This window comes from Vitis riparia, chromosome 12 (genome assembly GCF_004353265.1).
Source record: "Vitis riparia cultivar Riparia Gloire de Montpellier isolate 1030 chromosome 12, EGFV_Vit.rip_1.0, whole genome shotgun sequence".
Taxonomy (NCBI): Eukaryota; Viridiplantae; Streptophyta; class Magnoliopsida; order Vitales; family Vitaceae; genus Vitis; species Vitis riparia.
The window spans coordinates 22203589-22230688 of NC_048442.1; the positions used below are offsets into that span (position 1 = coordinate 22203589).

At 34.0% G+C, this 27100-nt stretch overlaps 1 protein-coding gene across 1 annotated transcript; it reads right to left on the reverse strand.

Annotated features, from left to right (window-relative positions):
- Nucleotides 1-26158, reverse strand: LOC117926967 (tRNA (cytosine(72)-C(5))-methyltransferase NSUN6). The gene is made up of 12 exons (XM_034846312.1): nucleotides 25938-26158; nucleotides 23222-23660; nucleotides 21451-21598; nucleotides 19067-19204; nucleotides 14194-14256; nucleotides 13229-13350; nucleotides 9359-9596; nucleotides 5957-6168; nucleotides 3921-4021; nucleotides 3366-3447; nucleotides 1773-1834; nucleotides 1-718 (listed from the first exon to the last, which is right to left on the reverse strand). Exons 1-12 carry the CDS (start codon nucleotides 26129-26131, stop codon nucleotides 604-606), a joined length of 1914 nt encoding a protein of 637 aa, XP_034702203.1. The 5' UTR covers nucleotides 26132-26158; the 3' UTR covers nucleotides 1-603.
- Nucleotides 26159-27100: the final 942 nt, after the last annotated feature.

Consider the following 27100-nt stretch of genomic DNA (forward strand, 5'->3'; position numbering starts at 1 on the left):
TGAATGCAACCTTAATTCTTTAGAAATTAGAAAGCAAAGAATTCGATATTGTAGCTATCAGGCCTGAACATGATAGGCAAAAACATGCATCAAAGATCTAAACAGAAAGGATGGCATCATAAAGCTTACAGCTATCAGACCATAGAAAACACTCAATCCTGTGTGCCTAGCTTCAAAAATCTACTGACCATGCTTCCAGCAGGTGCCAAGTTTACAACTATCATTATACTCGAATTTAGTTTGCCAAAATCTATCCAGAAATGGCAGGATCGACCAAAACTGATACAAGAAATCAAGCAGACTGCTCGCCATGGTGGTACAGGTCATGCTCTGCTTTCCTGCCTAATGCACGCAATTGCATACAATGGACTCTGTAGACTACAACCAGATGTGAAGGTGTGGTCTCCTTGAGATAAATAATGACAATTGCTTTTTATCCAGCATTCTAAAAAGTTGAATTCCAACCAGATCTTGTTAAGCAGAAGGAATGGTGATGATATTTCCTCCACAATTTCCATCTTTGCTCTTTGCAGGGTAGATGCATGGCGACCGAAAACCATTTTATGTAGCCATTTCCCAAGCTATAGACTTTCTGAAGAGAAGTCAGGCGTCTTTGGGGCCAACATTGAACTTGGCAATGAAAAACCCTATTGTATCAAGCGGGGATGATGGATCAAACCTCTGAACGAGTTCTTCCTCACCAGGTCTCAACCACTCCCTGTGGGAATCAGGCATCAGAACTAGTCTCAGAATTATTAAACAATTAGAGCCCCTGATAGAGGGAAACAAAAAAAGAAAAAAGAAAAAAGAAAAAAAAAGGCGCAACATGGACTTGGACATTCTCACAAATTTAATGAGACATTGTAGCCCCACAACACATAAAAGAGATGGGACTTGAGTGATACAAGAAACCAAAGATTAGCTACCAAAATATAATTAGAAAAATCATTATAAAAAATAAAATAAAATTTGATAAATGTTCAAATAGAATACTCCAGATACAATAGAAACCATAGCGCATTATGGGCTAGGTAAGAGTCAAGAAGAAAGGTTTTCTAAAAAAATTCAACAAGCATGTAACAGAGAATTTCTTTTAGATTGCTGTACTAGAAAATAATTAGATAAATCTTTCAATGTGCTATGGGCAAGAGTCAAGAAGAGAGATTTCTAAAATGGAGTATAAGGAAAACATATCTAAGAACAGTCAAATGATGTAAAGAACTTACACAAAAATGGTTCAAGCAACATGGAGACATAAACCAGGATAAAAAGGGTAAATTTATCCATTTGGGTCTGACCTAGGATGTAGTTGTTAATAGTTCAAGTTCAATAAAGAAAAGTTGCAGCCAGAGTAACATAAGCACGCATGGACAGCAAATTACTAAAAGATCATTTAGAATAACTTTGAACTACCTGTTTCTGGATTTTCATTTTGTAGGAAGTTTTAGTATTTGCAAATCCTTGGTACTTGGAAATCTATCAAGTGTTGCTCCAATTAAGTATGAACCTCTTGAACAGGGGGGTAAACATTGTACAAGAAGAAAACCAAAAGGAAAACTACATGGTGAAACCATAAAAGAGCTTAAAATATAAAATGTAGAAAAAAGTACTAAAAAATTCATATACTAAATTAATCGAAAATCAACAACACCAAGTATTGTTAGCCTCACCCTGTGTTTACAAATGGAATTGAATTGCATAGAACTTTGATCAATATAAAGATAACATTCTCAGCTAATAAAAGAACAGAATAACAGGACAAAAGTACTTACTCAGTATACCCATCAGAAAATTGAAAACAACCAACAAGGCCAGGTCCTCCAGCTCTTGGATGCTGAAGTGCATACAACATAAGAAAATAGAAACATACTCACTAGCTTGAAAAATAATATAATAGTTTCAAAACTATTGAGTGTTAATTTCATTGATCGAATTTCAAAGATGAATAGAAGAACCCAAATATATCCACCATACATCTATATATATAAAGCTCTTGTGGACTATGTAACACAATAGAGGACTCATAAAAGCATCTTCAGAAGATCAATCATTTCTCTGAGTGTTATGGAAATAGAGAAGATAGATGTGCAGTGCAACAAGAGAAACTAGAGATTTTCCATTTTAATTTGCAAATTCTTAGCTTTCTTAGTTTTGATCCTGGATATGGAGGAGAATTTGCATGTTGGGATCTTTTTGAGAAAGGCATCAGCTCTGGGCATTAAATTAATGTTTGGACTTCTACACATGGTTATCAATAAAGTTCTCACTTTCTATATTTTATTTTATTTTATTTTTTTGATTGGACACTTTCTATATTTTATCCTCCTGACATGTTGGCTATTTCTAAAATTGAAACATCCTCATGTAGCTACAGAGATAACTTTTTTCTATTATTCAAAGTCAGGTAATTGTACAGTTAAAACTGAAGATAACCACAACCACCACCACCCTCTTTCTTTAACAGGTGATCAAGATTTTGGATATCAGATATGTTTGAATCAACCCAACAGCATATTTCCCACTTCCTAGAACACAGTTGGTGACTCAAACTTTGCTTTAAGATTATTATGTTGTCAGAAAAAAAAAAAAAAAGCATTGTAATTTCCTGTCAGTGTCAACTTGGTTCAAGACAAATCCAAATTCTGCTTTATCCTCTAGTTTTCATAAGTGCAAATGCCTGAAACATCTTTTCTTGCAATGCAATCAGGTTCTAGTCATTGGTTTGGCCCTCAAATATCGCCAGGGTCCCAAACTACTGCCATCAGGAATTAACTAAAGTTCGATTTGCAAGGGTAGAGAGTCCCAATTTACTACCATCAGGATTGGGGCAACTCTGAAAAAATTGAGTTAAATCCTAGTACAGCTATTACCTAAAGAGTAGATTGATATTAATCTGATTTGGAAAACTAACCTCCACATGTCAGTTTAGAAGGATTGGCTCCAAGAGGAATTGTTTTATCAATGGAATTTGTTTCAGATATTATCAAGGTAAACTTTTCAGTCTACCAAATTAATTAACCCTAAAAAGGAATAAAGAAATCTAATGTGGACAGGTAAAGATAATAGACACCAAGAAGGAATTGGAGCCACTGCTTTTATCAAAAATGGGGCTTCTGTTAAGTCAATTTGGCAGATCTCCCCATGGTGAAAGAAGCTGCAATATTTTTGCTTGTTCTTAGTTTGTCACAAATGAACTTCTTCAATCAAAAAAATGAAATTACAACTTGTACTATAGTCTTATAACTACTTTCATAAAATAACAGTTTTTGCATTGGCTACTTTTATATAATGACAGTAAATATCTTTTATCTGCAAAACCAAAACCTGAACCAAATGTGTTATTGAGGAAGTGAATCCCATCTAACCTGTGATGCCAATGAGAGGAACTTGTATGTGTCGAGAGCATATCGAACCAGCGCTTCATTCTCACCAGGGTTTATTGTACAACTACAAAAGGAAAAAAAAATGCAGTAGTGTCAACAGAGATTTTCTGTTAAAGACTAGGTACAAAGATATATGTAGAATAACTAAAACTCAATCATTTTTCAAATGTTCAACCAAAAAAAAACAAAGAAATGAAACCTTCAATTTTTAAGGCATTGCATTAAGGAAATTTGGACCTCAACCTCATCTCAGTAAAATATAATGTTTCTGTGGTAGTAAGTAGTGAGAAATTGAAAATGAAAGGTAGCATGGACAGATAGACATACGTATAAATCAACTGAAGCCAATAAATGATCAGAGTGTAACATAAATAGGAGATGAAGGTAAGCATGCTGCTTATGACATAAATAAATAACAGATCAACTCCACAAATTATGATAGCTATTGTTTGTGGCAGCAAATTTTTCCTTTTTTTAAACAGCTTTTGTGTCTTTTCAAATGCATGATACACAGATTTCATTAAAATGCACACTAACGTGGAATACACAATGACTCCACCAGGGCGAACTAGCTGAACAGCCTGATCAAACATCCTCCTCTGGTACTTTGCATGGTTCCTTAATGATTCTATAGTCTCCTGCCATAACACAAGAAATTAAACTAGTTTTCCAGCTGAAACAAAAAATGGAATTCAAATACAAATGTAGAAAGATGTAAACTAACATATTATAGAAATTAGAATCCACAGAAAATAATGACTCACTTGTCTTCAAACAACTGAACAAGGCTAGGAGATTTATCAATAATAAGCACAAAGCTTAGAAGGGTATGTCAACCTGTAATAACTTTTAAGTAGATGAAAGAGAAGCAACCCCTACAAGGTAGAATTGAAGGTAGAAAGACAGGCCAAATTTTAAAAGTATGGCTACTTTTATTGTGAATTTGGAACATAAGACAGTGAGAACAATCAAAGGTCACACCAGAAACTCGCTATCATGTGGCTGAACCAAGGCAAGAAGGATCTCAGACCTCCATCCTCTTTTGGAAGATTTAAAACATGATACAATCTTCTATAACAAAATTTAATATATCATTCCCCTTTCTTTTACAGGAAACAGGGAAATTTTATTAAAATGAAAGGACAGAAGTACAAAAAGAAATAATAGAACCTTCAAACACAAGAAAAAGTAAAGAGACAACCCCAGCCAATACACACACTGCAATGCAAACCACAAATACAATTCCCTCTCCTGCAAATCATGAAGGGAGTGAAATCCCTTCACATTTCACTGAGGAAGAAGCTCCTGTCTTCACCAAACTATCAGCCTCCTGATTAGCTGACTTGCACAAGCCTCTTCACCCCATGGAAGTCCAAGAGATAACATTGAGGAGTCCCCTTGAACCATGATATTTGTACAGCCCACAAAGCCTCTTTCAAGCCCTCCAATAATGCTAATCACTCGGCCTCAATGGCCCAACCATATTACTAGCAGGTTAAATAAGGTCTGAATTAAAATTATGGTCTCTGAGGACACCCTGATGGCCAAGGCATTCCAGATTTATCATCAAGCAACAAGAAGTTATGCTTGAGACAACCAATAAGAGAGGAGAGTCCGCTAACAAGGACTGGCCCTTCTGCTAAAAGGGATAATGAGCAAAACCAGGGATCTTGAAGGAACAAAAACCTAATAAAGCTTATAATGCTTGTAAACCTTTCCTTCTTAGGGTGGTACCATATTTGTTTTCCTTTTTATTCAGAAACAAACAAATTTATTTATATGAATTTTTAAGTACAAGCAAAGGATGATAATCCTTACAAAATATACATATGATACCATATCACACTCTACTATCCCTCCTGTCTGATATGACAGAAGACACTTGTATCTTGACATACCCCACATGTTTGTCCCCCATTAGTACTCTATCAAAATTATTTAATTTAAAACCCTGGATACATTCAAGGCATGTCCTACTCATTACAGTTGTAACCAGAGAAATTCCAGTTGGAAGAAAACTACTCTTTAAAAGTCTCCCTGCTACACGGATTCAGTATACTGCCAGTATTTAGCTATCATGCTATTCAGAAACCAAACCTGACAACAGCAAACCAACAGACCCAACCACCCTCAACCTCCTCCTAAACACAAACATACAAAGATCATAAAAACGCAAAGTTCAAGAAGAATTATTTCTCATCAGTTTAAACAACAATTAAGGTGGCAAATTTCTCTAAAGCCCCTCCCCTCCAGACTATACCAGAAAACAGGAAGTAAACAGAATGCTCCCACCCAAAGTATGAGCCCATGCATGTTTTACAGTCCCAATGTGAGTACATTGTCTGAATCAAATACATTTTTCACACCAAATCCTATTCATCCCATCTGTCTTGCTCAGTTTAATTAGAGGTCCACCATGCCCATCTATTTTGCCTTATTATTTGTTCAAACAGGAGCTAAATTTTTATGGTCCCACAAGACTCAATGCAAGCCCATTGCTTAAAAAAAACAGTAAAAGAGAAGGAATAAATAAAAATTATAAGCAAACAAATTCCAATAAAAAAAGACCCTACCTCGCCAGCGAAAAGTCTAGGTCTCAAGCCAAGGGCAGAACAGGGGGCATCAAGGAGGACTCGATCAAAACTATTAGGTGAAAAACCTTTTGATTTTTCAACCCTACCACCCATGCCTTGATTTCTTCCTGGCCCATTTCTCATTCGACGAATATTCTTCCTGATATCAGCTTTGCTAGTGTAAGTTCTTTGATTCCCTTCTCCATTTATAACTGAAATAATGAATGGGTTAAGGACAGAACTATATCTATAGAGGAAAGAATGTTTCATGCACATAACCATGATCAATGTTTAAGCAATCGTTGATCGTACCAAAAAAGAAAAGAAATGGAGGAGATAATTGCAATTCCAATAATATGCACAAAGATAAGATTCATTGTGGAGTTTTTGTAACTCAAGAATAAGTCTAGTGTCATAGCTTTGTCTGAGTCTCTGAACATCTGTGATCACTCCCACTAACCATGTTTCTTTGTCAAAATCTGACCATGACGAAGGTGGAACATACTAATCACAGCAAATATTTAAACAATTCATGTTAAAGATGATGCATAAATTGGAACAACAAAAACTACCAAAGCCATACATCAAGTACAAGATGTAAGTCCTAGGAGACAATATGATATTTGACTTCAAGAATCAAATCCATAGGTTTCTTGCACATCCAAACACAATAAAATGTCCAAAAGATATACTAAGTTAAGAACTTACGGTTACGGAAAGAATACCATAAGATAGAGAGAAAGAGTAGTGGAAGAACAAGAGAAAAGTGAAAGTGGCTGACAGCACAGAGATGGAGAAAGGAGCACAATGTAGTCAGTAACTTTCGACAATTGTTGAAAACTTCTGATGAAAATTTGACTTCTTTCAAGAAATTTGATACTAGGAATCTATATTGCATGGTCATAGTTCAAAGTCATAGTATCGATGGCTAACAAGACAGGTTCAAAGGTGGATTCGTCTCAAAATCTCAGATCAATATCAGGCAATACGCACAATATACTAATTAAAAAGCTCAAAAAAAAAATTCCAAGAAGATAATGAAAATTTTCAGAAAAGTAATTATAATTAGATGGATTTCACAAACTAATAAAAAAAGTTAATAACATTTGACATTGTTTAAATTTAAATAATTATAGAAGTGTGCACTTGGATTGGTTTATGATAATATTAAGAACGGAAAACTCTTAAAACATTATTATACTCATTTTTATACATGATACCAATTTTTTATAATTGATATATCAAATCATATTGTAATATCAAAACTATTATAAATGTAACTGATAAACAAAACTAAGAAAAAGAAATGTGATTAATAATAAGTCAATAAGCGTTTGAAAATAAATTATTCTGAATTTCTTGTTTCTAGTCATGAATTAACGTATATGTGGAGAATGTGGAGAATCTATGAGAAATGTAAAGATTATCTATTTTTTTTTTTTTTTGATAGGAAACGACAAAGGAATATATTGATAAAAAGAAGGTACAAATAGAAGGATGAGGAATCCTCCCAACAAAGAAAAACAAGACTACAAGTAAACAAATATAAGAAAGTACAAAAAGGGAAAAGAAGACACTCTAGTTACACGCCGCTAACCAATCAAGTTGTAGTATGTTAAGAGGAATCCCCTTAAAAACCTTAGAACAAAAAGCCCAAAAAGAAGTAAGAAAACAAATAGAATCCCAAAGATACTCGGCATTTCTTGCTTTGTCCTAAAAAATCCTTACATTTCTTTCCCGCCACACCACCCACATTAACGCGATGCACGCGTTTTGCCATAAGACAATCCCTCTCTTGGAAGATCCAAAACCATTAAAATTACTAGATAACATGTCAGAGATGCTCCTTGGGGAAACCCAATCCATCTTTGCTGATTGGAATAATCTGTGCCACAACCCCTTCGTCAAAGAGCAATGAAGGAAAAGGTGATCTACTGTTTCTCCATTCTTCATACACAACTTACATATGTCAGGGCTAAGTGCTTTGTAGGGTCTTCTCAATTGTAGCAAGTCATTAGTATTAACCTTCTTGTGAGCCACCAACCAGACAAAGGACTTGACTTTAAAAGGGACTTGAGCATTCCAGACAATCTTGGTAGGGAAAACTGGAGGCGACTCAGAATATTGGGATAAGGCCAGAAAGAAAGATTTGACTGTGAAGAGACCTGAAGGAGATAAGGACCAGGATCTCTTATCTGGAACGGAAGGTGATATGTGAAGATGATCAAAAGATCGCATAAGGCCCTCTAAATCATCTATCTCATAATCAGAAAGATTTCGGCGAAAATTGAAGTTCCAAGAAAATGGGCGGGTATATCCAAGAATTGATGAAATAAGAGCATTTTTATCCGTGACTACGCTAAGTAATCTTGGATATTGGACTCCCAAAGGTTGTTCCCCCCACCACAAGTCATTCCAAAACCGAATTCTATCCCCATTACCTACCACAAACCGAGTAAACTTGGAAAACTCTTGGTAGACTAGTGCTATGGCCTTCCAAGGACAACGATGAGACCATCTAACTATGTTGTTAACATCCCAACCATTGGAGTGTGATCCATAAATGCTTAAAGATTATCTATTTTTTCCTCCTGTTTTCAGCAAATCCAAGTTGCAATATTTGACTTTGAGTCATCTCAGCCTAGCCAAATGATCCATACCTCTACTCCTGTCTCAGACTCATTGTGTGGTTCAACAACAACACTTTGAACCATTCGTTGTTAAAAAAGAAAAATGAATAAGAAATCAATCAAAAGCAAAGATATTTTCTAAAAGAATTCCCCCTCTTTTATCCTTTATCCCTATAAATATTCTTATAAAAGTTGACTTTCCAACAAACTCTTTTTTTTTTTTTTCCAATGCATTATTTTAAGAAAGTTTTTTTCTTTTTTAAAAAAAAAAAAAAATCAATCAACCAAAACAGTCAGTCACTACTGAAGCAAAATAAGAGTATCCAGTAAGGATCTCAAACCCATACTCATGTTGCATCTTGTCAATGCAGCTAAATTGGAGAAGGTTAGAGAGAGTCTGGTTATCACAGTAAGGAATATATCAAAATATTGATTTTAAGCAATCTCTCAACTGTCAATGGAATTGTTTTAGAAAAATTGGGAAAGCTTCTTTCCTTTAAACTCAAAAGAAATGGAAATTTCAATTGATATTTGAAAATTAAACATGAACACCAAATTTTCTTTGTACACACTTTCTGGAAGTCAGTGAAAATTCCATGAGCTCATAACAGTTATACACAGTCCTGAAAGCAAAGAAAAGTTCTTTTTTTCCCTTTTAGCACACCATATGGCAATGTAGTTAATAGACTATGAGAAACTATAGCACCAGAGAAGTCCACGCATGTATAAAAAAGCAATTCATGAACAACAAACATAAAGAGAATTCACCTACCATTTTCCTGGCAAGCAAAATCAGCAGCGAATGCTTCTGTACTGCATTGATTTTTTTCCATCTGTAGTCTTGGAGAGTCTGAACTTTGAAGAGTTACACCCTCAGCATCCTTTCTGCAAGATGGAGTGGTCATATCATTGGATTCATTGCTTCGACAAACAGCTTTAAGAGCATCTAGTTTATATGTGGTTATACAATGCAAGCCCATCTCAGCAGCCAATTTCTGAATATCCATCACCTGTAAACAAATTAAAATCAAGGAAAAAACAAATAAAATTTTTTAAAACTATAAAAGCAAAACAGGAAGACAATGGATTATTAAATTTGGAGAATTCAGTTTCAACTGAAACAAAATTCATCTGGACATAATGTTGCTTAAAAGAGGAAATTAGGAATTATTTACTAGTTTGGAATTAAGAAAAATAAAATACAAAACAGAAACCCCAATATAATAACAAGTATGATTTCTACTTTTAATATTCCTTCTGTTATAAAAACCTGCAACATTTAACCAAAAAAAAAAAAAAAAAATCATGGAAATGCACAGATGAGTACACTACAGGTTTTTTTATTTATTTTTTCATCAGAAACCAAAGATGTATTAATTAAAGATAATAAAACATAAGAAGGATGAAAAATCCTCCCCAGGAAATACAAACTTGATCAAAACACCCATGAATACCTCTCCTTTACAAGGAGATTTGTTCAAAAAGAATAAATAGACTATACAGATATACAACTCGAAAGCTCAACTCAACTTCTCACCAAGTAGGACCCAACCCTAAGGAAAACATATTGAGAGCCAACTAAACTGAATGACACTCAAAAGGGAAAGGTTTGAAAACATCAATACGATAGGCCTAAAAAGAAGCAAAGAAATGAATCAAGCCTCACATCATCTCAAGCATCTTGCAAGTACCCCCAAAAATCCTAGCATTCCTCTCTCTCCACACAATCCACATCAAAGTAAGAAAGGTAATCTTTCAAAGAGTCTTGCCTCTAGTAGAGTTCCCAAAACAAATAAAGGAAATAACCATCATATCACAAATGCTCCTTTGTTGAACCCACTCCATTCCCGCCTACAAGAATAGTCTACGCCATAACCCAAAGTAACCGAACAATGTAGGAAAAGATGATCAATCATCTTTCCACTCCCCCTACATAGGAAGCACCAATCAAGACTAAGAGCTTTGAAAGGCCTTCTCTATATATTGGTCAAGGCTAGGAAGAAAGATTTTACTGAGAATACTCCAGAAGAAGAAGGTATCCAAGCTTTTGCATCTGGAACAAATGGAGACAAATGTACACTGGAAAAAGAAATCATTAATCTTTCAAGATCCTCAATCTCCAAATCAATTAGATTACGACGAAAAAAAATATTCCAAGGAGGAGAATCACTACCAAAAACAAATGAAACAAAGAGGTTTTTAGTTGTGATGACTCTGAAAAGTCTTAGGAATTGTAAACACAAAGGTTGATCCCCCCACCATAAATCTCTCCAAAAACAAATTTTTGTCCCATCACCCACCCCAAAGCGAGTGTATATAGAAAAAACCGAGAAAATAAATGCAATGGCTTTCGAGGGGCAACAATATTACCATCTGACTAAATTATTAGCATCTCACCCACTAAGATGTGTCCCATAAATACTTAAAATAACCTGATGTCAAAGGGCAAAACTTTCCTTAGGAGGTCCAAAGCCACTTCCCTAATAAAGCTTGATTTCTTGAAGTAACTTTCCCAAACCCTAAACCACCCAACTCCTTAGGCCTATTCACTAGATCCCAACTGACCAAGTGATGCTTTTTACCCTCCCTAAAACCCAACCATAAAAAATCTCTTTGCATTTTTTCAATCCTTGATGTTCTTGATACTGGAATCTTGAAAAGGGATAAGAAGTAGCTTGGGATGTGCGACAAACAAAATTGAATTAGAGTGATTCTACCTCCTAGGAACAAAAAATATTTTTTTCATTCATCCAACCTCCTAAAGACTATCAATCACTGAATCCCAAAATGAACTTGATTTTGGATTCCCCCCCTAAAGGAAGACCCAAATATGTTAAAGGCCAATCCGAGACTGAACAATCAAGCATCAAAGCCATCCTGGAGATTTGATCTTGATTAATGTTGATATAAAAAAGAGTCCTCTTATTAAGATTGATCCTAAGCCTTGGCAACCTCCCAAAAACCAACAAAATGAGCTTAAGGGTTTCCAAGGAAGCTCTAGAAAAAAAAGATAATGTCATTGGTAAATTGTAAATGAAACACTCTAGTCCTATTTCTGCCCACTAGAAACCCCCAAAAAAAGACCTCTCTTCTCCGCTCACACCATCAACCTACTTAAAACATCAGCCACAATGGTGAAAAGAAAAGGAGAAAGAGGATCTCCTTGTCTTAAGCCTCTAGAAGCCTTCACCCAAAAGACAAACATCCCCTCATCCAAGATCTCCATTTTGAACAGAACCCTTTTTGTTCCAGTAAATGGTCCAAAAAATACCAATCAGCATGGTTATAGACCTTTTCAAAATCAATTTTGAAAACTACCCCTTCCTCATTTGATCTCCTTTTCTCATCCACTAGCTCATTAGTAATCAAGATGGCATCCAAAATTTGCCTCCCCTCACAAAGGCTCCTTGGGACATGAAAATGGTATCTTGGAGGGCTTTACGCAATCACCCTGAAAGTACCTTAGCTATGATTTTGTACAAGCTAGTAACCAAACTGATAGGTCGAAAATCCAAGATTCTGCTGGTTTGACTTTTTTTGGTACTAGAGCTATGAAGGAACACTACAGTAATTTCAGCATATTCAAACAATAGCAGCATTTGTTCTTCTTTTAGTACACCTGATTTTGGGCATTGAACCATATAGGCTGCAGTATATAATAGCTAGAAAGTTGAAGCTTCCTATATTTTACTTCACTCGCAATACCACCAATCCCATCAGTCTTCATGCATATATATTTGAAAAAAAAAAATCTTGGTTCACCAGTCAATATTGGTGACATTAAATTTCAATCTAAAGGGCCTGCATGAATTATGCTTTCATGAAAACATCTCAGCACTAAAAGGGTGATAATAAACTAAAACTGACACAAAAGACATCAATGTGAGATTCATAGTCACATACTTCAGAATGGGATCTTTAGATATGCTTCTAGAATAATAGATTTTTCTTTTAAAGGCAAACAAGAAAAAAGAATAGATTGACAATACCCAGCAAAAAAGGTTGTGCAATCTGCAAAACAAGTGCACAATCCGAGTACATAGGAGTTTACAAGGCACGCAAAAGCCAAAAAAACAAAAAACTGAACACTTTTAACTATCCTACCTCTTGCTATTTACAAACTCAAGAACATCAAGGATCTACTCTCTATATGAAAAAAAAAGAAAAAAAAAAAAGAAAAAGAAAAAGAAAGAAAGACTTTAAACACAAACATATTACTACTAAGATTGACTACTCCACTCCTTCAAAAGTGATCCTATTACGCTCTTTTAAAATGGTCCAAAATAAGCATAATGGAGCTAAATTCCAAATAAGACTACTATCCTTTCCACCAAAACTTCCATGCCATGCAAGCAATGCTACTCTCATGCCTATAATGGATGAGAATGTGCTCCATTGATTCTTCTAGAATAATAGATTGAACATTTGTATCAGTAATAAGGATGGACAAGTTCATCCATAGTGCATCCAATAGCCTATTATCCCATCTAATTGAGGGCATATACTAAATCCTTTCCTGCCATTTGGCATTAAATTCAACTAGTATGATGTGGTTCAGAATTTTTTATAGGAGTGATATGATAATTTAAGGAACTGACAGACTTTTAAAATCATACTTTTAGTTTAAAAATTGTATGGGTACCTTGTTGTGAGATCTATCAACTGCAATAACCTCCCCTTGATCCTTCATAAGGATAGCAATTGCAGTAGTTTTCCCTCCTGGGGCTGCACACATGTCCAATATCCTCTCATCCTGTTGAGGATCTAAGACAGAAACAAAAAGATAATGTTAAGCACCCAAGGAAATTTCAATAAATAAATAAATGTTAAGATTCGCAATAAGAAAATGTTTAATCCAAAGTAATGAAAAAAACTTTAAAGCTTTTGAAAACTTGACATTGACAGCCAGTGCATATAGAATAAAGCCAATAAACATTTGGGAAGCCATTATGTTATCCGCCCATCAGCTAACCCATATAGAAACCCACAGTTATTCTAAAATAGCACATGGATTATGGACATGCAAGATAAGTCAAATCCTCCACACTAGGTTTCACTTAAGCTTGAGTTTGATGGCTGTTTTTGGCTCCTGCTGTAGCTGCTACTGCTGTTTACTTGATCCAACACTAATCATTTGATACCAAACTCCAGGAGGCAAGTTCGGGACAAAAGAGGGGCTTGCGATGAATCTTAGCCAAGACAAGTTGGTAGGTAGGTAGGAAAACCTAACCCATCAATTAATCAATTTAAACCCAAAGAATATGAGTGACCCTCCAAAATTCCTCCTAACTAGGAACATCTCACTGATTACAGTCAAAATCATTTGTACGACCATCAATAAAGTAATACCCATTAAAAGACATTCAGTAATACCCATTCAAAGACATTCAGTACGTCGTCCAACCCAAAGAAAGATTGTAAGTATACAAAGGACCTTCAAAGTATATGCTCCAAATTTTAAGTAATACCCAAGGAACAAGGGAAACAAACAAAGAATCTTCAAATTATATGCAACAAAATTTTACAACAACCAAGCACCAGAGTAAGAAACAATACATGTAAATCACTTTAAATATATATATATATATATAATACTGTAATAATTACCTAGGGCATGTGCAGTGACAATGCTTGGCAGGTTTTGAAGAAATATTTCCCCTTCAAGCACATCTAGAAACCAAAAAGAAAGACAAATAATAATAAGAAGAGCAGTTAAGCATTTCCTGAATTGAACACCTGAAACTGGAACATTCCCAATGAAAAAGACAAAAGCCAAACAACAAAGTATCAGCAAATATGGGATAAAAATGTAGCAATCAATAAAAACGAAACCAACGAGGTCATAATTCTCATGACAATCCTTTGAACACCATGGTGATGAAAAAACAAAGAAAAGACAATGAGAACTTTTTCCAGAAAAATAAATTTGCATCGCTAAAGTCAAATATGAAGTAGAAATTACAAGCACAAGGGAAAGAAAGCATGGAGCACAGCAAGAAGATTGAAGAGAAAAGAAAAAAAAAAAAACAATAACGACACATCATGCTACATCATTTGCCGAAAAAAAAAGAAAGAACTTCATATAGAATGCACACACCCACTTCATGATGGACTAAAGCATTTTTCGGCGAAATAATCTACTGAAAGTTATGTAAGATGATAGACCCACCCCAATGTTTGTTTGCACATACACACCATCCTGGGAAAACAAAAGTCAATTCTATATTTTTTAGTCCTAAAACAATAGAAGAAGCCTAAGCTTAATAAGCTGCGTTCACAATAATAAGCTTTCTCCCAAACACCATAAAAAACAAGACCCATATTTAGATTCCTAGTCCCTGCCTGAGAATCTAATCCTATATTCAATTCCTCAGCTATGTAGACATGAGCTTTCTCCAGACAAGTGTTATAAGAACTTTGTATTTAATGATATCAACCATATGGATTTTAAAGTGGCAGAGCTTAAGTGGAAGGTGCAGCAACTCAAGAGCAGAGGGGTTGGAGATTGTAGCAATGATTCTAAGAGAAATCTCGCAAGTGGAGAGTTTGATATTCTCAAAGAATTCCAAATGATTTTATGGAGAACTTGAAGATTGATAACAAGCCAAAAATGCGGCAAATCCACTGATTTTGGCACTTATTTTTCCTAACACTAGTGATGTTCCCTTCCTCCCAAACCAACAGGATGATTTTGACAGTTCTTTAGTCTCTTCCCACCTAGATGAGCCTCCAGCTCCAAATGACAACTGAGACCCTCAAAGCAATCCCAAGGTACTCAGCTCTTAGAAGGCTAAGCCCACTATTAAGATACATCAAGTACATTTACAACACCGGAGTCCTGCTCTTGACTCGGGTTAGGCATTTAGGATCAGGCTTTTATGCTCAAAGGGCACATTCAACCCTGTTCTAAACATCTATGACTTTAGAATCTGGTAAAGGGCAGGGACGACCCATGTTGTCTCAACAAGGGGGCTGAGGCAAAGGTTAAAATCCTTTTTCTCAAGCTTAAGGAGAGGAAGCAAAGGTGAAGGGTTCTCTCCATGCTTTAGTCTCAAGGAGAAGGCATGGCCAAAGCAAGATGGGATTTTCTGCAACCTTATAAAAGATATGCCACAAACTTAAACATCTTCATCTTCACAGAAAGAAATTATTGGATCCTTTCCTCAGCATCCAAGTTCTGTACAAAGCTGAAAACCTAACATTCCACAAAAAGAATAGGCATCTAGATGAAGGTACCACAGTCCTTACTGTAGGAATGAGATCAAAGACATGGACATGATTCCTCTCATGGAGATATGAAGAGCTTGTGCTAGAAAGCAACAATGCACTTGAGTGCCATGAAACTTTCACCATTTTGAGTTGTCACACAAGTGTATGACCTAAAGAAATAAGAAAGGTCAACAAACGCATAGTATGGAGGTTATACCTTTTCATGTTACTATGAACTATGTCACGATGTTGCTCAAGGGAAATGAAAGAATCTTCGAGGAGTTAGAAATGATAAGGAATGTGCTAAAATTTTATTGGTCTATTGTCCAACTGGACAAGAAGAAAGGAGGTCTTAGAATAAAAAATCTTCATCCTCTTAACAAGGCTCTTGTTAGCAAACAAAGTTGGAGATTCACTACTAAGCAAGAGTCCCTTTGGAAACAACCCATGGTTTGAAAGTTCAGAGCAAATGATGTGGGATTTGCTTCATTTCCTTGTTTCTTTTTGGGCTTACCGTATAGACGTTTTTAAACTCTACCCTTTGAGTGTAATTCAACTTAGTTGGCTTTCGATTTGTACACCTTAGGGCTAGGTCTACAAGGTCGGGAGCTATTACACTTGTATAGACTTTTTGTACTTTTTGTATAGCCCCATTGTATTGTGGAGGTTTACTCAATTCTTTTTTATCAGATTTGTATTTCTTGAGGATTTCTCATCCTTCTCATGTTATTTTTGTTCTCAATTAATACATATGTTTGTTTCTAATCCAAAAAAAAAAAGTTTAGGGCAAATGAAGGGGGTTGGTGTTCAAGAGGTGGTAAGGGATAGCTATGGGGTGGGTTTGTGGAAGGCTATTGGCTTCAACGTTGCCAAAGACAAGGTTTGAAATATTGGGAAAGACGGATATATCGGTATTTGGATTTTAAGGATATATCAGAAATATTGGTAAAATATCAGTGGATATTTTGACATAAATATTGGTAAGATGAAAATTATTCAAAATTCATAAAAATGTTTAAAAAAAACTCTAAAAAACAATAAAATAAATAAGAATACATATGTTAAAGTTATTTTATAAGTGTAATTGATAAATGTATGATGGAAAAAAATATCGGTAAATAAGAATATATCCGTCTTAATAATTTATTATTTATGTTATCAAATTAATTTTAATTTATAAATATTATAATTTCCTTTTTTTATTATATATTTTAGTAATTTTTTGAATAAATTTATATTTTTAATATTTTAAAATAAAATATTCAAAATTAAATAAAACTAAAATGATAAATATAGAAAATTTAAAAGTAAAGTGATAATAATTTTTTAAAATAAGATTAATGAAATAAATGATGATATATTTAATATTAAAACTATAATTTATTTAATTTAAATGCATTCAATAATGTAAAATAAATGATGATACATATATGATTTTTTTATATTTAATTATCATATAAATGATATAAAAAAACTTGTTAATAAAATTATAATAACAATTTTTATACTTTTATCAATTAATTAAATAAAATAATTAGAATTAATTTATTTATTCTTTTAATAATGAACTTTAACAAATTGATTGTGAATATATATTAACAAACACAAATGTGGCCTAGTGGTAATTGGGCTCTACTCCAAGCCTTTTGACTTGGAAAGGTTTTGGGTTCGAATCCCCTTGGCATTGTAGGTGGCAAAAATAAAAATTTGAATTTAAATCCCCTCCTATTGCAGGCAGTCACGTTGACCCGTTGACTTCTCGAAAAATCAGGAAATTTCTGGGAAAAATCGGCGGACCGACTTTTGGTGTGAAATATCATGTCGACCCTCCCTGATATCCAAAATTTCGACAATATTTCGTCGAAATATCCCGACATTTCAAACACTGGCCAAAGGCAAAAGGCAATGTCAAGGAGATAAGACTCCTTTTAACCTGAGGCAAAAAGCAAAAGACAAGGCAACACCTTATTATAATAAGGCAATAAAGTGTATACATATATATTCACCGATTTGATGATTAACCAATATAAACGTCATCTTCAACAATTAAGACCATTAAATTTTCATTCTTCATGATGTTTTATAAAATTAACAAAATACTAATAATTATTCAAAGCTCTAAATATTATATCCACATCATAAGAAACATCATATTTAGAGAAATTCATCTTGTTCAAATACATATTCTAATTTCCCAAACATCTAAAAATAAAAATAGAAACTAAATAAGAAAATGAACATCCTAGAGAAGCTTCAGGCATCATCATCATAGTCATCATTGAAATTAAAATTGTCATCACTTCCATCAAAAGACTAGAGTGATAATCCCCCATCTCATTATCATCCTTTTCTGTGTCCTCTAAATTGCTCCTCCTCAAAATTTGGTTGTGAAGTAATAGCCATTATACCTCCCTTTAAACCTGTCTTTAATCTTGCTTGAAGTCTAGTTTAAGTCTTTGCATGCCAACACTTGCTGCACTTGCAGCTACTCCCCATGTCAAGCCATAATCCTTAAAAACCAAGTCATCTTCTGAAGTGCAGGGAGTTCTCTATCAAATCTCTCTATTCTTCCTTAGACAGGGGTGGAAGAGCTTTCCGTGTAAACATGAATCTTGGGGTACCAACAAAAGTAGGCTTTTTTGCATGGAAAACCATTTGGAGAAGGATTCTAACGTTAAATCAGCTCAAAAAGAGAGGATAGATTATGTCAAATAAATGTTACATGTGTAAAGGCAAAGAAGAATTGAATGATCATTTACCCCTTCAATGCTCCCTTATGCTTATTTTGGACCTTATGGAAAGAAAGAAATAAAAAGTCGTTTAATGACACTGAAGAGTCAGATCAAGCAATGAAATCTCATTTTAAGTCTATTGTTTTGGAATAGTTTAGAGTGTACATAGATGAACATTTATTGTCCATGATAGGCTCTTTTATTCCATATCAAAAAAATATGTTCTATATGTTACCATTTGTCACTAAAATAGCACTTAAAAACTATGCTAGACAATAAATAGTTTACAACCAACAATAAGAAAATCGTGAAATCATAAATAAAAAACCATATGGCAAGTGTTCATCCAAAAGATGAACATATTGAACACCTTTTGCTGACATGTAACTTTTCAAAATTTCAAAAAGAAAGGACAATATTCTTGCATTCTATTAAGCATCAAATCAGGTTTTATAGAAATGAAAAAATAATCAAAAAAAAAAAAATCTTTTTTTCAATTAAGAATTTAGGCAAGAGTTTGGATGAAGAAAGGATTATACCATGAAAGGAAGGCAGTTTAAATACTCTATTATTCATATCCACAGCAATTCCTCCTGAAGCACGGAAGATCCCAGCCCTTGACATCATTGTGGCCCCTTGGCCAATATAAAGGGCATTTCGTTCAAAATGATAAGGATCTGCAATAGCAACAACTTGTGTCAACCCCAGAAACTACAAGAAGTTTTCACAGGAATACTTATGCAGAAGATAAGAACTTTTGCAGTTTGGCAAACACAATCCACATAGACACACAGAAAAGAAACTACTGTAAAAGATTTTTTATTCCAGGTATATATAATGCCTCATGTTTGATCATATTTACCCTTTGATCTCAAAGTTCACAATCCTGCCACAAGAGAAATGATTATTGTTTCCACACACATAGGCATATACTTCTAATTCCTTAACAAGTGCATTTTAAAACCCACTTCCTGATTGAAACTCTAATCTTTGAGTAACCTAAATATGTTAAATTGATTACATGAATTTGGAAACAAGTATTTCATATGAGTTAGTCCAGCTCAAGGCATAAATGTCATATGGCTTACGGGTTTAGGTTTAGTCATACCACTCATATTATTCAAGTTTGAAAATAAATCAGTTTGATTAGTTGGTATTCACTTCAATATCTTACATAAATATTCTCATTGTTCCATTCAATACATAACTGTTATTTATGCTATCGCAAAAGAATGGGAGGGTATATCTCTCACATCCAATCGATACACAGAAACTTACTAGTTACTACACCGTTTTGAGAACAAGCTGCAGTATAGGAAGACATATGCAGGGTGTAGGTTCAACATGTACAAAATCAAAGATGCTTTTATGCTCCCTTTTTAGTCAGAACTACAAACTATGAAGCTATATCATCTCCACATTGCACCCATTGGTCTTACCACATTTTTACCATGAGAATACTGTTTTACGCAAATTATACTATGAGAGTTTTTATTTTTTTCAGTTTCTAAATGATATTCTATCCATGTGTTTTTTATTTCCTATTCCGACAAGAAAAACCAAGGAATTAGGAAAACTATCCTATTAGAAAAGAGATTAGGGTCTATATAAACCTAGGTAGTCTTTCAAAGTCATTTACTAAAGGATTTCAACATCTTTCCTGCTTTCTTTGAGGATTTGATTGTCTTCCTTCCAAGAATAATTGCTTAACAAAATCTAGATGTGATTACCTAGGATATCTTTTTTCTTTTAAAGTCATCTTTTATTCTTTTCACCTCATTCTATAACTCAAGAAAATGCTACATGAGGGGAATTTTAAGTTCCTGCATCAGATTTGGTATCAGGTACTAGAAGTTGTAAACGTTTTAAGAGAAAGTTGAAGAATCAAGAACATAATGATTTTCTTGATATGATCATGGAGAAGACTCAGGAAGCCTAAAATCAAGAACTACAACAAGTTAGTCCCTACGACATTAAGGATTCAACTTTACATCCCCTTCTCAATAAGTTGTCTTTTTCTTAATTTAATTGCAATCAATTTGCTTATGCACATATAAAAAAGTATATTATCATATTTAGTAGTATTTTGATTGCAAGGTAAATTATCATTTTTGAGAGGAAATTTTTGTAGCCCTCAGAATTATAACTGTATTTTAATAACCATTTCCAATAAAAAAAAAGGCTAGACAATGATCAAAATCGGATTTCTAACATTTAAAAAGAAACCTGCAGTACCAAAACTGTTTACTAGAATTTACATATGATCAGACTTGGATCCTTTTAACTCTAAAAGATCTGTATTAGGATACATACATACGGTTGATTATGTATTAATAATTGTAGAGCTGTGTCTGTCACCTTCAAATGCACTTTTCTTTTTCTAATATAGTTATTCTTTATGTTAGCGTTGTTATCAATATCCCTGTATCTTACACAAAAAATGTTCCTAAATATCTATTTATTTACAGCATTACTTGCAATTCCTAGTTGGAAATCAGGACCAGGAAACTCTAATTAAGGATCACTCATACAAATATTCTACCAATGTCTTTGAACATCTCTCCAATTTGCACAAGATATTTCATGTTTCAAACATTTACTAAGCTTTCCCAACAAACGTGGAAAGGCAAGTCTGGAAAAAGGGACTAGACATCTGACTCATATTTAACAAAAGTTTGCTCAAAATTTACCCATCTCTTTTCAAAAGATTAGATATCTATTCCCAAACAATAATTTTGAAAAGGAAAAGCACATCGAGATTCAATGCTAATCCAGAAACACTCAAATAACAACTGCTACCATCAAAACAATATCATTCTTGCTTCCTGAGAATCAAGTAACAAAAAAAATGGTCTTAATATTTATACCCAAGAATATAAAGTTAAATCAGAAGAATAACTGCAGAGTAATACTATAGTCTTGCCTGTCTGCTGACCCTGTAGAACAGTCCCACGTGTTATACCAACACCCCATCCACCATCAGTACCAGGCTGCTCCACAGCAACTGAAACTGCAACTACATCCCCTTTCTCAACATGAGAACTGCAAGCCAATACACCAGGGACATATACCTACAAATAAACAACCATAAGAAAACAGGAGAGAGAACATCCAGCAATCATTGCTTCCCTGTTTCACTAGAAAATATATCAAAAATGCATCAACTATTAACTCTTACAGAACAATCTGAATGAGACAGAATAGTACTCTGAAATTCTATGCTGGTTAGATCCATTAAAAACTTTAAAGTTTCAAATAACACACAAGACCAAGACAAGTCAAACCCTCAGTGGGCACATTAGGATATGACTAACAAATTGGGTTGATGCAGAGGAAATGAATGCATTCCCATACTTACTATTAAGTTAAGTGAAATAGACAAAACATTAATTTGGATCATGACACATCTACTTTGAATACCAACTAATCACATAATATCCCCAGTTTTTTATCTCTTTTTTGAGATTCAAAACTAGTAACCGATTCCATTTCCATAAATCTATGGAGTTCCCAAAGTTATTATTTATCTTATTATTAATCAAGGATTTCTTATATAGCTAGAACGACCCTCACAAATAGCGAATACTAATTTATTAAGAATTAATCGGATTGAAGCTATAGCGTCATCATTTGCTGGAATCGAAATATCTGCGAGATCGGGGTCACAGGTATCTGAGCAATTCTTCCTGTTGCTTTTACAGAACTTCCCTCTTGTATCATCAAACCGTCACCCATTAATACAACACCAACATTATTTGATTCCAAATTCAAAGCAATGCCTATTGTACCTTCTTCAAATTCTACTAATTCACCTGCCATTACTTCATCAAGACCATGAATACAAGCAATGCCATCGCCTACAAAAAACTATAGCAAGAGAAAAGAAATAAAACAACTATATATATATATATGAAATGGTTAAGGGTTGGGATTGGAGCGGATTTATGGCAGGTTCCAAGTTCAAGTCCCAATGGGGACCCAAAAAAGAGAGAAAAAAAATTTTACCTATAGTTGTCAAGATGCTTCTTCTGAGTGGTGCAATTTTGAGTAAGGATCTAACAAAATTTAGATATATTAATAAAACCTATTGTCACATAAAATATGATCACACACTTGCACATAAAAAAATTATATTAAATAATTTCACTTATGATGTGCTTGTATATAAAAGAATTGATGTGTTCTACATATCCCACTCTTTCAGGATTTGCACTGCTATGTTATACCCATGTCCTGTAGACCACCATGGCACATACAGAACAACCTGATCTTATATTAACTCAACTAAATCCAAAGTAAGATTCAAACTATGGTTAGTAATTTCTTCTAGAAGTAAATGCAACATAATACTAAAGGGCCATAGGAGTCTAAACAAAATGGACATGTACAAAATGGAATAAGCTAAAAATTAATAATAAGCAAGGAGAGTTGATGCCCTTAAACTTTTGCAAACATTTGATACACACATGAAATTGAAAGTATAAAAAAACTCCATAAAAATGTGGAGTACTAGGATGCCAGATTTGCTCTCAGAAGTTGTGATCATGTTTGTTGGATTGAGTTGAGTTTGAATCCAAAAAAAGAGTAAATACTGGGATGTGCATATTTTATAGAATTCAAACACTAAGAAGCGCCAGACCAATGAAATTTAACATATGTACCAAACTTAGATAAAATTACAAGAATGCTAATACCTGAGCCCCTCGAAGAACTGCCTCAGCACATTTACGACTCACAATAACCTCCTTTGGAGGTCTATCAATTTCATAGCCATATTCAATTGTGTGTGGTCCTGAACCTCTGACAAAGACAACATAGTCTAGCCCGGGTAACTGGCACTTAGAAATTGAACCAGTTTCCAAGCTTTTCTTCTGAGAATCCAACTGTTCAAAGTTTCCAAAGGCAACCTTCTTTTGCTCATCCAAATTCAGGTGACTATTATATTCTCTCAGAGAGCTTTTTAAATTCCCTCCCATATCAATTTTGGCAGTGGCATTACTTTCACTTAAATGCATGCCATCAACAGTGTTACCAAGCTCTGTTTCCTGTATAATTGCCAATAGCTTCTCAATAACAGCATCACTTGTTGATTTGAGTGTATTCACACGGATACAAGAGTAGCAAGATGGACGCCTAGTCAAAACATGCGACCATAAAGACAAGGATTAAAAAAAAACACAACACAAGCACACAAGAAAACACATCATACTAACATATTACAATCACCATGCCCTCTCAAAACAACCAAAAAAAAATCCCTTTTTAAGCCATTGATTTGAGAGCAAACATTTGTTCTCTCCTCACCAACACCAGCACATCCAATATCTTCAATAGACAAAACCACCAAAACAAAAGCTTTGTTTTACAGATTTTAGTAAACTACTGTTTCAGCAAAACAAATTACCAAGCAATATTTTGCTATCACTTCAGTCAAAAATTTAAAAACAAGAAACAGACATATTCCTTTACTACTTATCAAGATATGTACCTCCAAAGAATTGATTTATTGAATCGATAGAAAGCAGAATCCTTTTCAAAAAAAATAACTCTCAAAAGCTAAAAATCCATAATAGACCCTCCATTTGGTAATGAGAAAACTGGGGAAGCAAAAAGGAACAAAAAAAAAAGAATTTGAAATTTGCATGTTCTCCTGCATAATTTTGCTTTAACTCTGCATCAGAAAATTCTAAATCGAAAAACAAGTAGGCAAATACATTCCCTTTTGAAAAGACAACTCTCACGTGCAAAACACAATAACAGATCCACTTTTCAGTTAAGATGTCAAAACCAAAAGCAACAAGGAAAACACAAAATTTGAATTTTGCTTCTTTTCCACGTGATTTTGCCTACACTCTTAATCAAAATAAAAAATGCAGGGGAGCAAACACATTCCTTTTCTGCTTATTGAAAAACTACTCGTGGAGTTTTTTTTTTTTTTTTGTCAGAAATAAACACATCCATTGCCCTAAATTAAGTACAGAGAAAGATTAAGAAATCCTTCCAAGTTTCACCAAACACTAATCTAACAGAAAATATGTGCATACCACTCCTAAGGAAAGCAAAACAAGGTGCATATCTTGTAGAGGATACCAAAGCATAATACAAACAAAAACTGCTTTATACATCTCAGAGGAGGGAAAAACTCAATGAAGGATACCAAGTGTTTGGGCCCTTTCTTGGCTAAATGATTCACCACCTGAATAGCTAAATGCGGAGATCAAGAAGAACTAACAACACTAATAATTTGATAGATCCATCCAGCATTACTTCATGGACCTTTGCCTTCTAGGACACCCATGAAATAGCAATAGAAATCACCCTTAACCCATAAATATGAAAGATTCAAAGTTTTATCCTGCAACAAACTTTCTAAAAGAGCTAGTATCTTTGCTTCTATAGCTAAACACTCTTCCGCCAACTTAGAAAAAGCTCTCAACACTCCATCACAATGATCTCTAAAGACTCCTTCAATCCCTAGCTGTCCTAGGTTAATGAGGAAATAACCATTGAAAATTAAACTTTTTAGACCCCAGTAGAAACGGAAACTACTCAAGATTGAGTGTCACCACTTAACATCTTAGATCATACCGATGAAACCTCAACCATTTTCCAAAAGACAACTCTCACATGCTAAAAAACACCACGACAAACCCTATATTTGGTCACCAAGAAATCCAGGATATCAAAGGAAATTTAAAAAAGAAAAAAGAAGAAAGGATAAACACAAATTTTGGATTTTCACCCCTTCCTACATGATTTTACTTTCATTGTGAATCAAGCTTTAAAATTGAAGGAAAAAAAAAAACAATAAAGCAGGCAGATTTCTTTTCCAATCATTAAAAAATCACTTTCAAGCAACAGATAGATTGAATGGACAGACACCACAACCATTTTCAAGGACAACTCCCAAAAACTGCCCCCGTTTGTTTGCTGAGAAAGCTGGGCAACCAAAAGGAACAAGGAAATACGCAAATTTTGAGCCTTTCTTCTTTTCCTACGCGATTTTGTCCTCCCTCTGAATAAAATTCAAAAATTGAAAAACCATAAAGGGCGTACATTTCTTTTCCACCCATCGAAGAACAACTTGCAAACAACTGATAGATGGAATTAACCGAAACCACAAACATTTTCAAAAGAGAACTCTCATATGCTAAAAACTCCATAACAGGCCCTCTGTTCGCTTACCAGAAAACCAAGGAAACCAAAAGAGACAAGAAAAGAACAACAATTTTTTAATTCGGATTCTTTTCCTACCGGATTTTGCTTTCACTGGGAATCAAAAATCAGAAATAAAAAAAACAAAAAAGTTGCATAACTACACTTTATGAGAAACCCAACAGAGTGAGAAGTGCGGGGAAAGAGAGAGTACGAAAAGAGAGGCAAGAGTAAAATGAGGAGAAGGGAGAGTACGCTAGGGCTTGAGTGATGCGAGAGAAATGGTGAGGACCGTATGCCTTGGAGAAGTAGGCTTCCACCTGAGGGTTCCAGCGCAAGACGGGATTGTAGCAGTAGCGGTCTGATGGATCCATTTGCGCCGGAGTTGGGGTGCGAGCAGTAGAGAAGCTGCGCGGTACGCTTTTCACCAAGTCCCTCGCTTTTCTCATTCAAAGACCTTCAACGCCTATTTCATATGTTTTGATCCCCTGTGCCATGTATCGTATACCTTGTGAATGAGATTTTTTAAAAGTGCCGTTCAAAACCCAATTTTCAAAACTAACCCTTCGTTCATTCATTTTCCATTTTTTTCTTTTTTTTATTTATCACATTTTAGCAAAAATATCCGTATTTTTTTCTTAGAAAAATATAGGTCTATTTAATTCCTTTTTTCAATAACTATTTTCTGTTATTGAAAACAAAAAATACAAAAACCTTGTTTTAAAAAGGGGGTGTGTTTTTATTTTTTATGTTTTTCGTATTCTAAAAAACCATTTCTTTTAGAACAATAAAAATATATTTTCATTGTTTTCTCTTCATTATTTTTATGTTTTTCTAAATGTTTTTTATATTTTAACAAAAGTGAGTTCAACCCAACTACCACACCCCCACTCGCAAGTTCTTTTTTTTTTTTTAATTATTAAAATTAATATACTTACATATGGTTATAAAATCATCATTTATTTAAGAAAATTATGATTGTTATAAAAACTTCAAAATTGAATAATTTTTTTAAAAATTTAAATAAATTGTGCATATGAAAATTATTTATATATTTATAATATCGAGTTAATAAAATAAAATATTTTATTAATTTAAAAATAACTTTCAAATATGTTTTTTGTTTTACTTATTATAAAAAAAATTATTAACTTAATCAAATATGTTTTTTTTTTTTTAGAAAAAAATTGTTTTACAAAATTCAGTTCCCAAACACAATTTATTTTATGAAAACACAAAAAACCGTTTTTATAAATTATTTTTCACAACAGTTTTTAAAAACAGCAACTAAACGGACCATAATTTTCAAAATTAAGTTTTCAATAGTCTATTTACTAAATAACCCTTTTCTTTTCCTCATCCGGCAAATGACACACAAGTGGGTCTCTATGTACGTGCCGTAACCTTAACTCAGCATT

Excerpts from the sequence above, each read along its gene's own strand:
- LOC117926967 (XM_034846312.1), bottom strand. The coding sequence starts at position 26,131 with ATGAGAAAAGCGAGGGACTTGGTGAAAAGCGTACCGCGCAGCTTCTCT. Across the intron at positions 3,448-3,920 it reads GGAGTCATTGTGTATTCCAC|TTGTACAATAAACCCTGGTG; the intron begins GTTAGTGTGCAT and ends TTCCTTTTGTAG. Across the intron at positions 719-1,772 it reads TTTTCTGATGGGTATACTGA|GGAGTGGTTGAGACCTGGTG; the intron begins GTAAGTACTTTT and ends TGATTCCCACAG.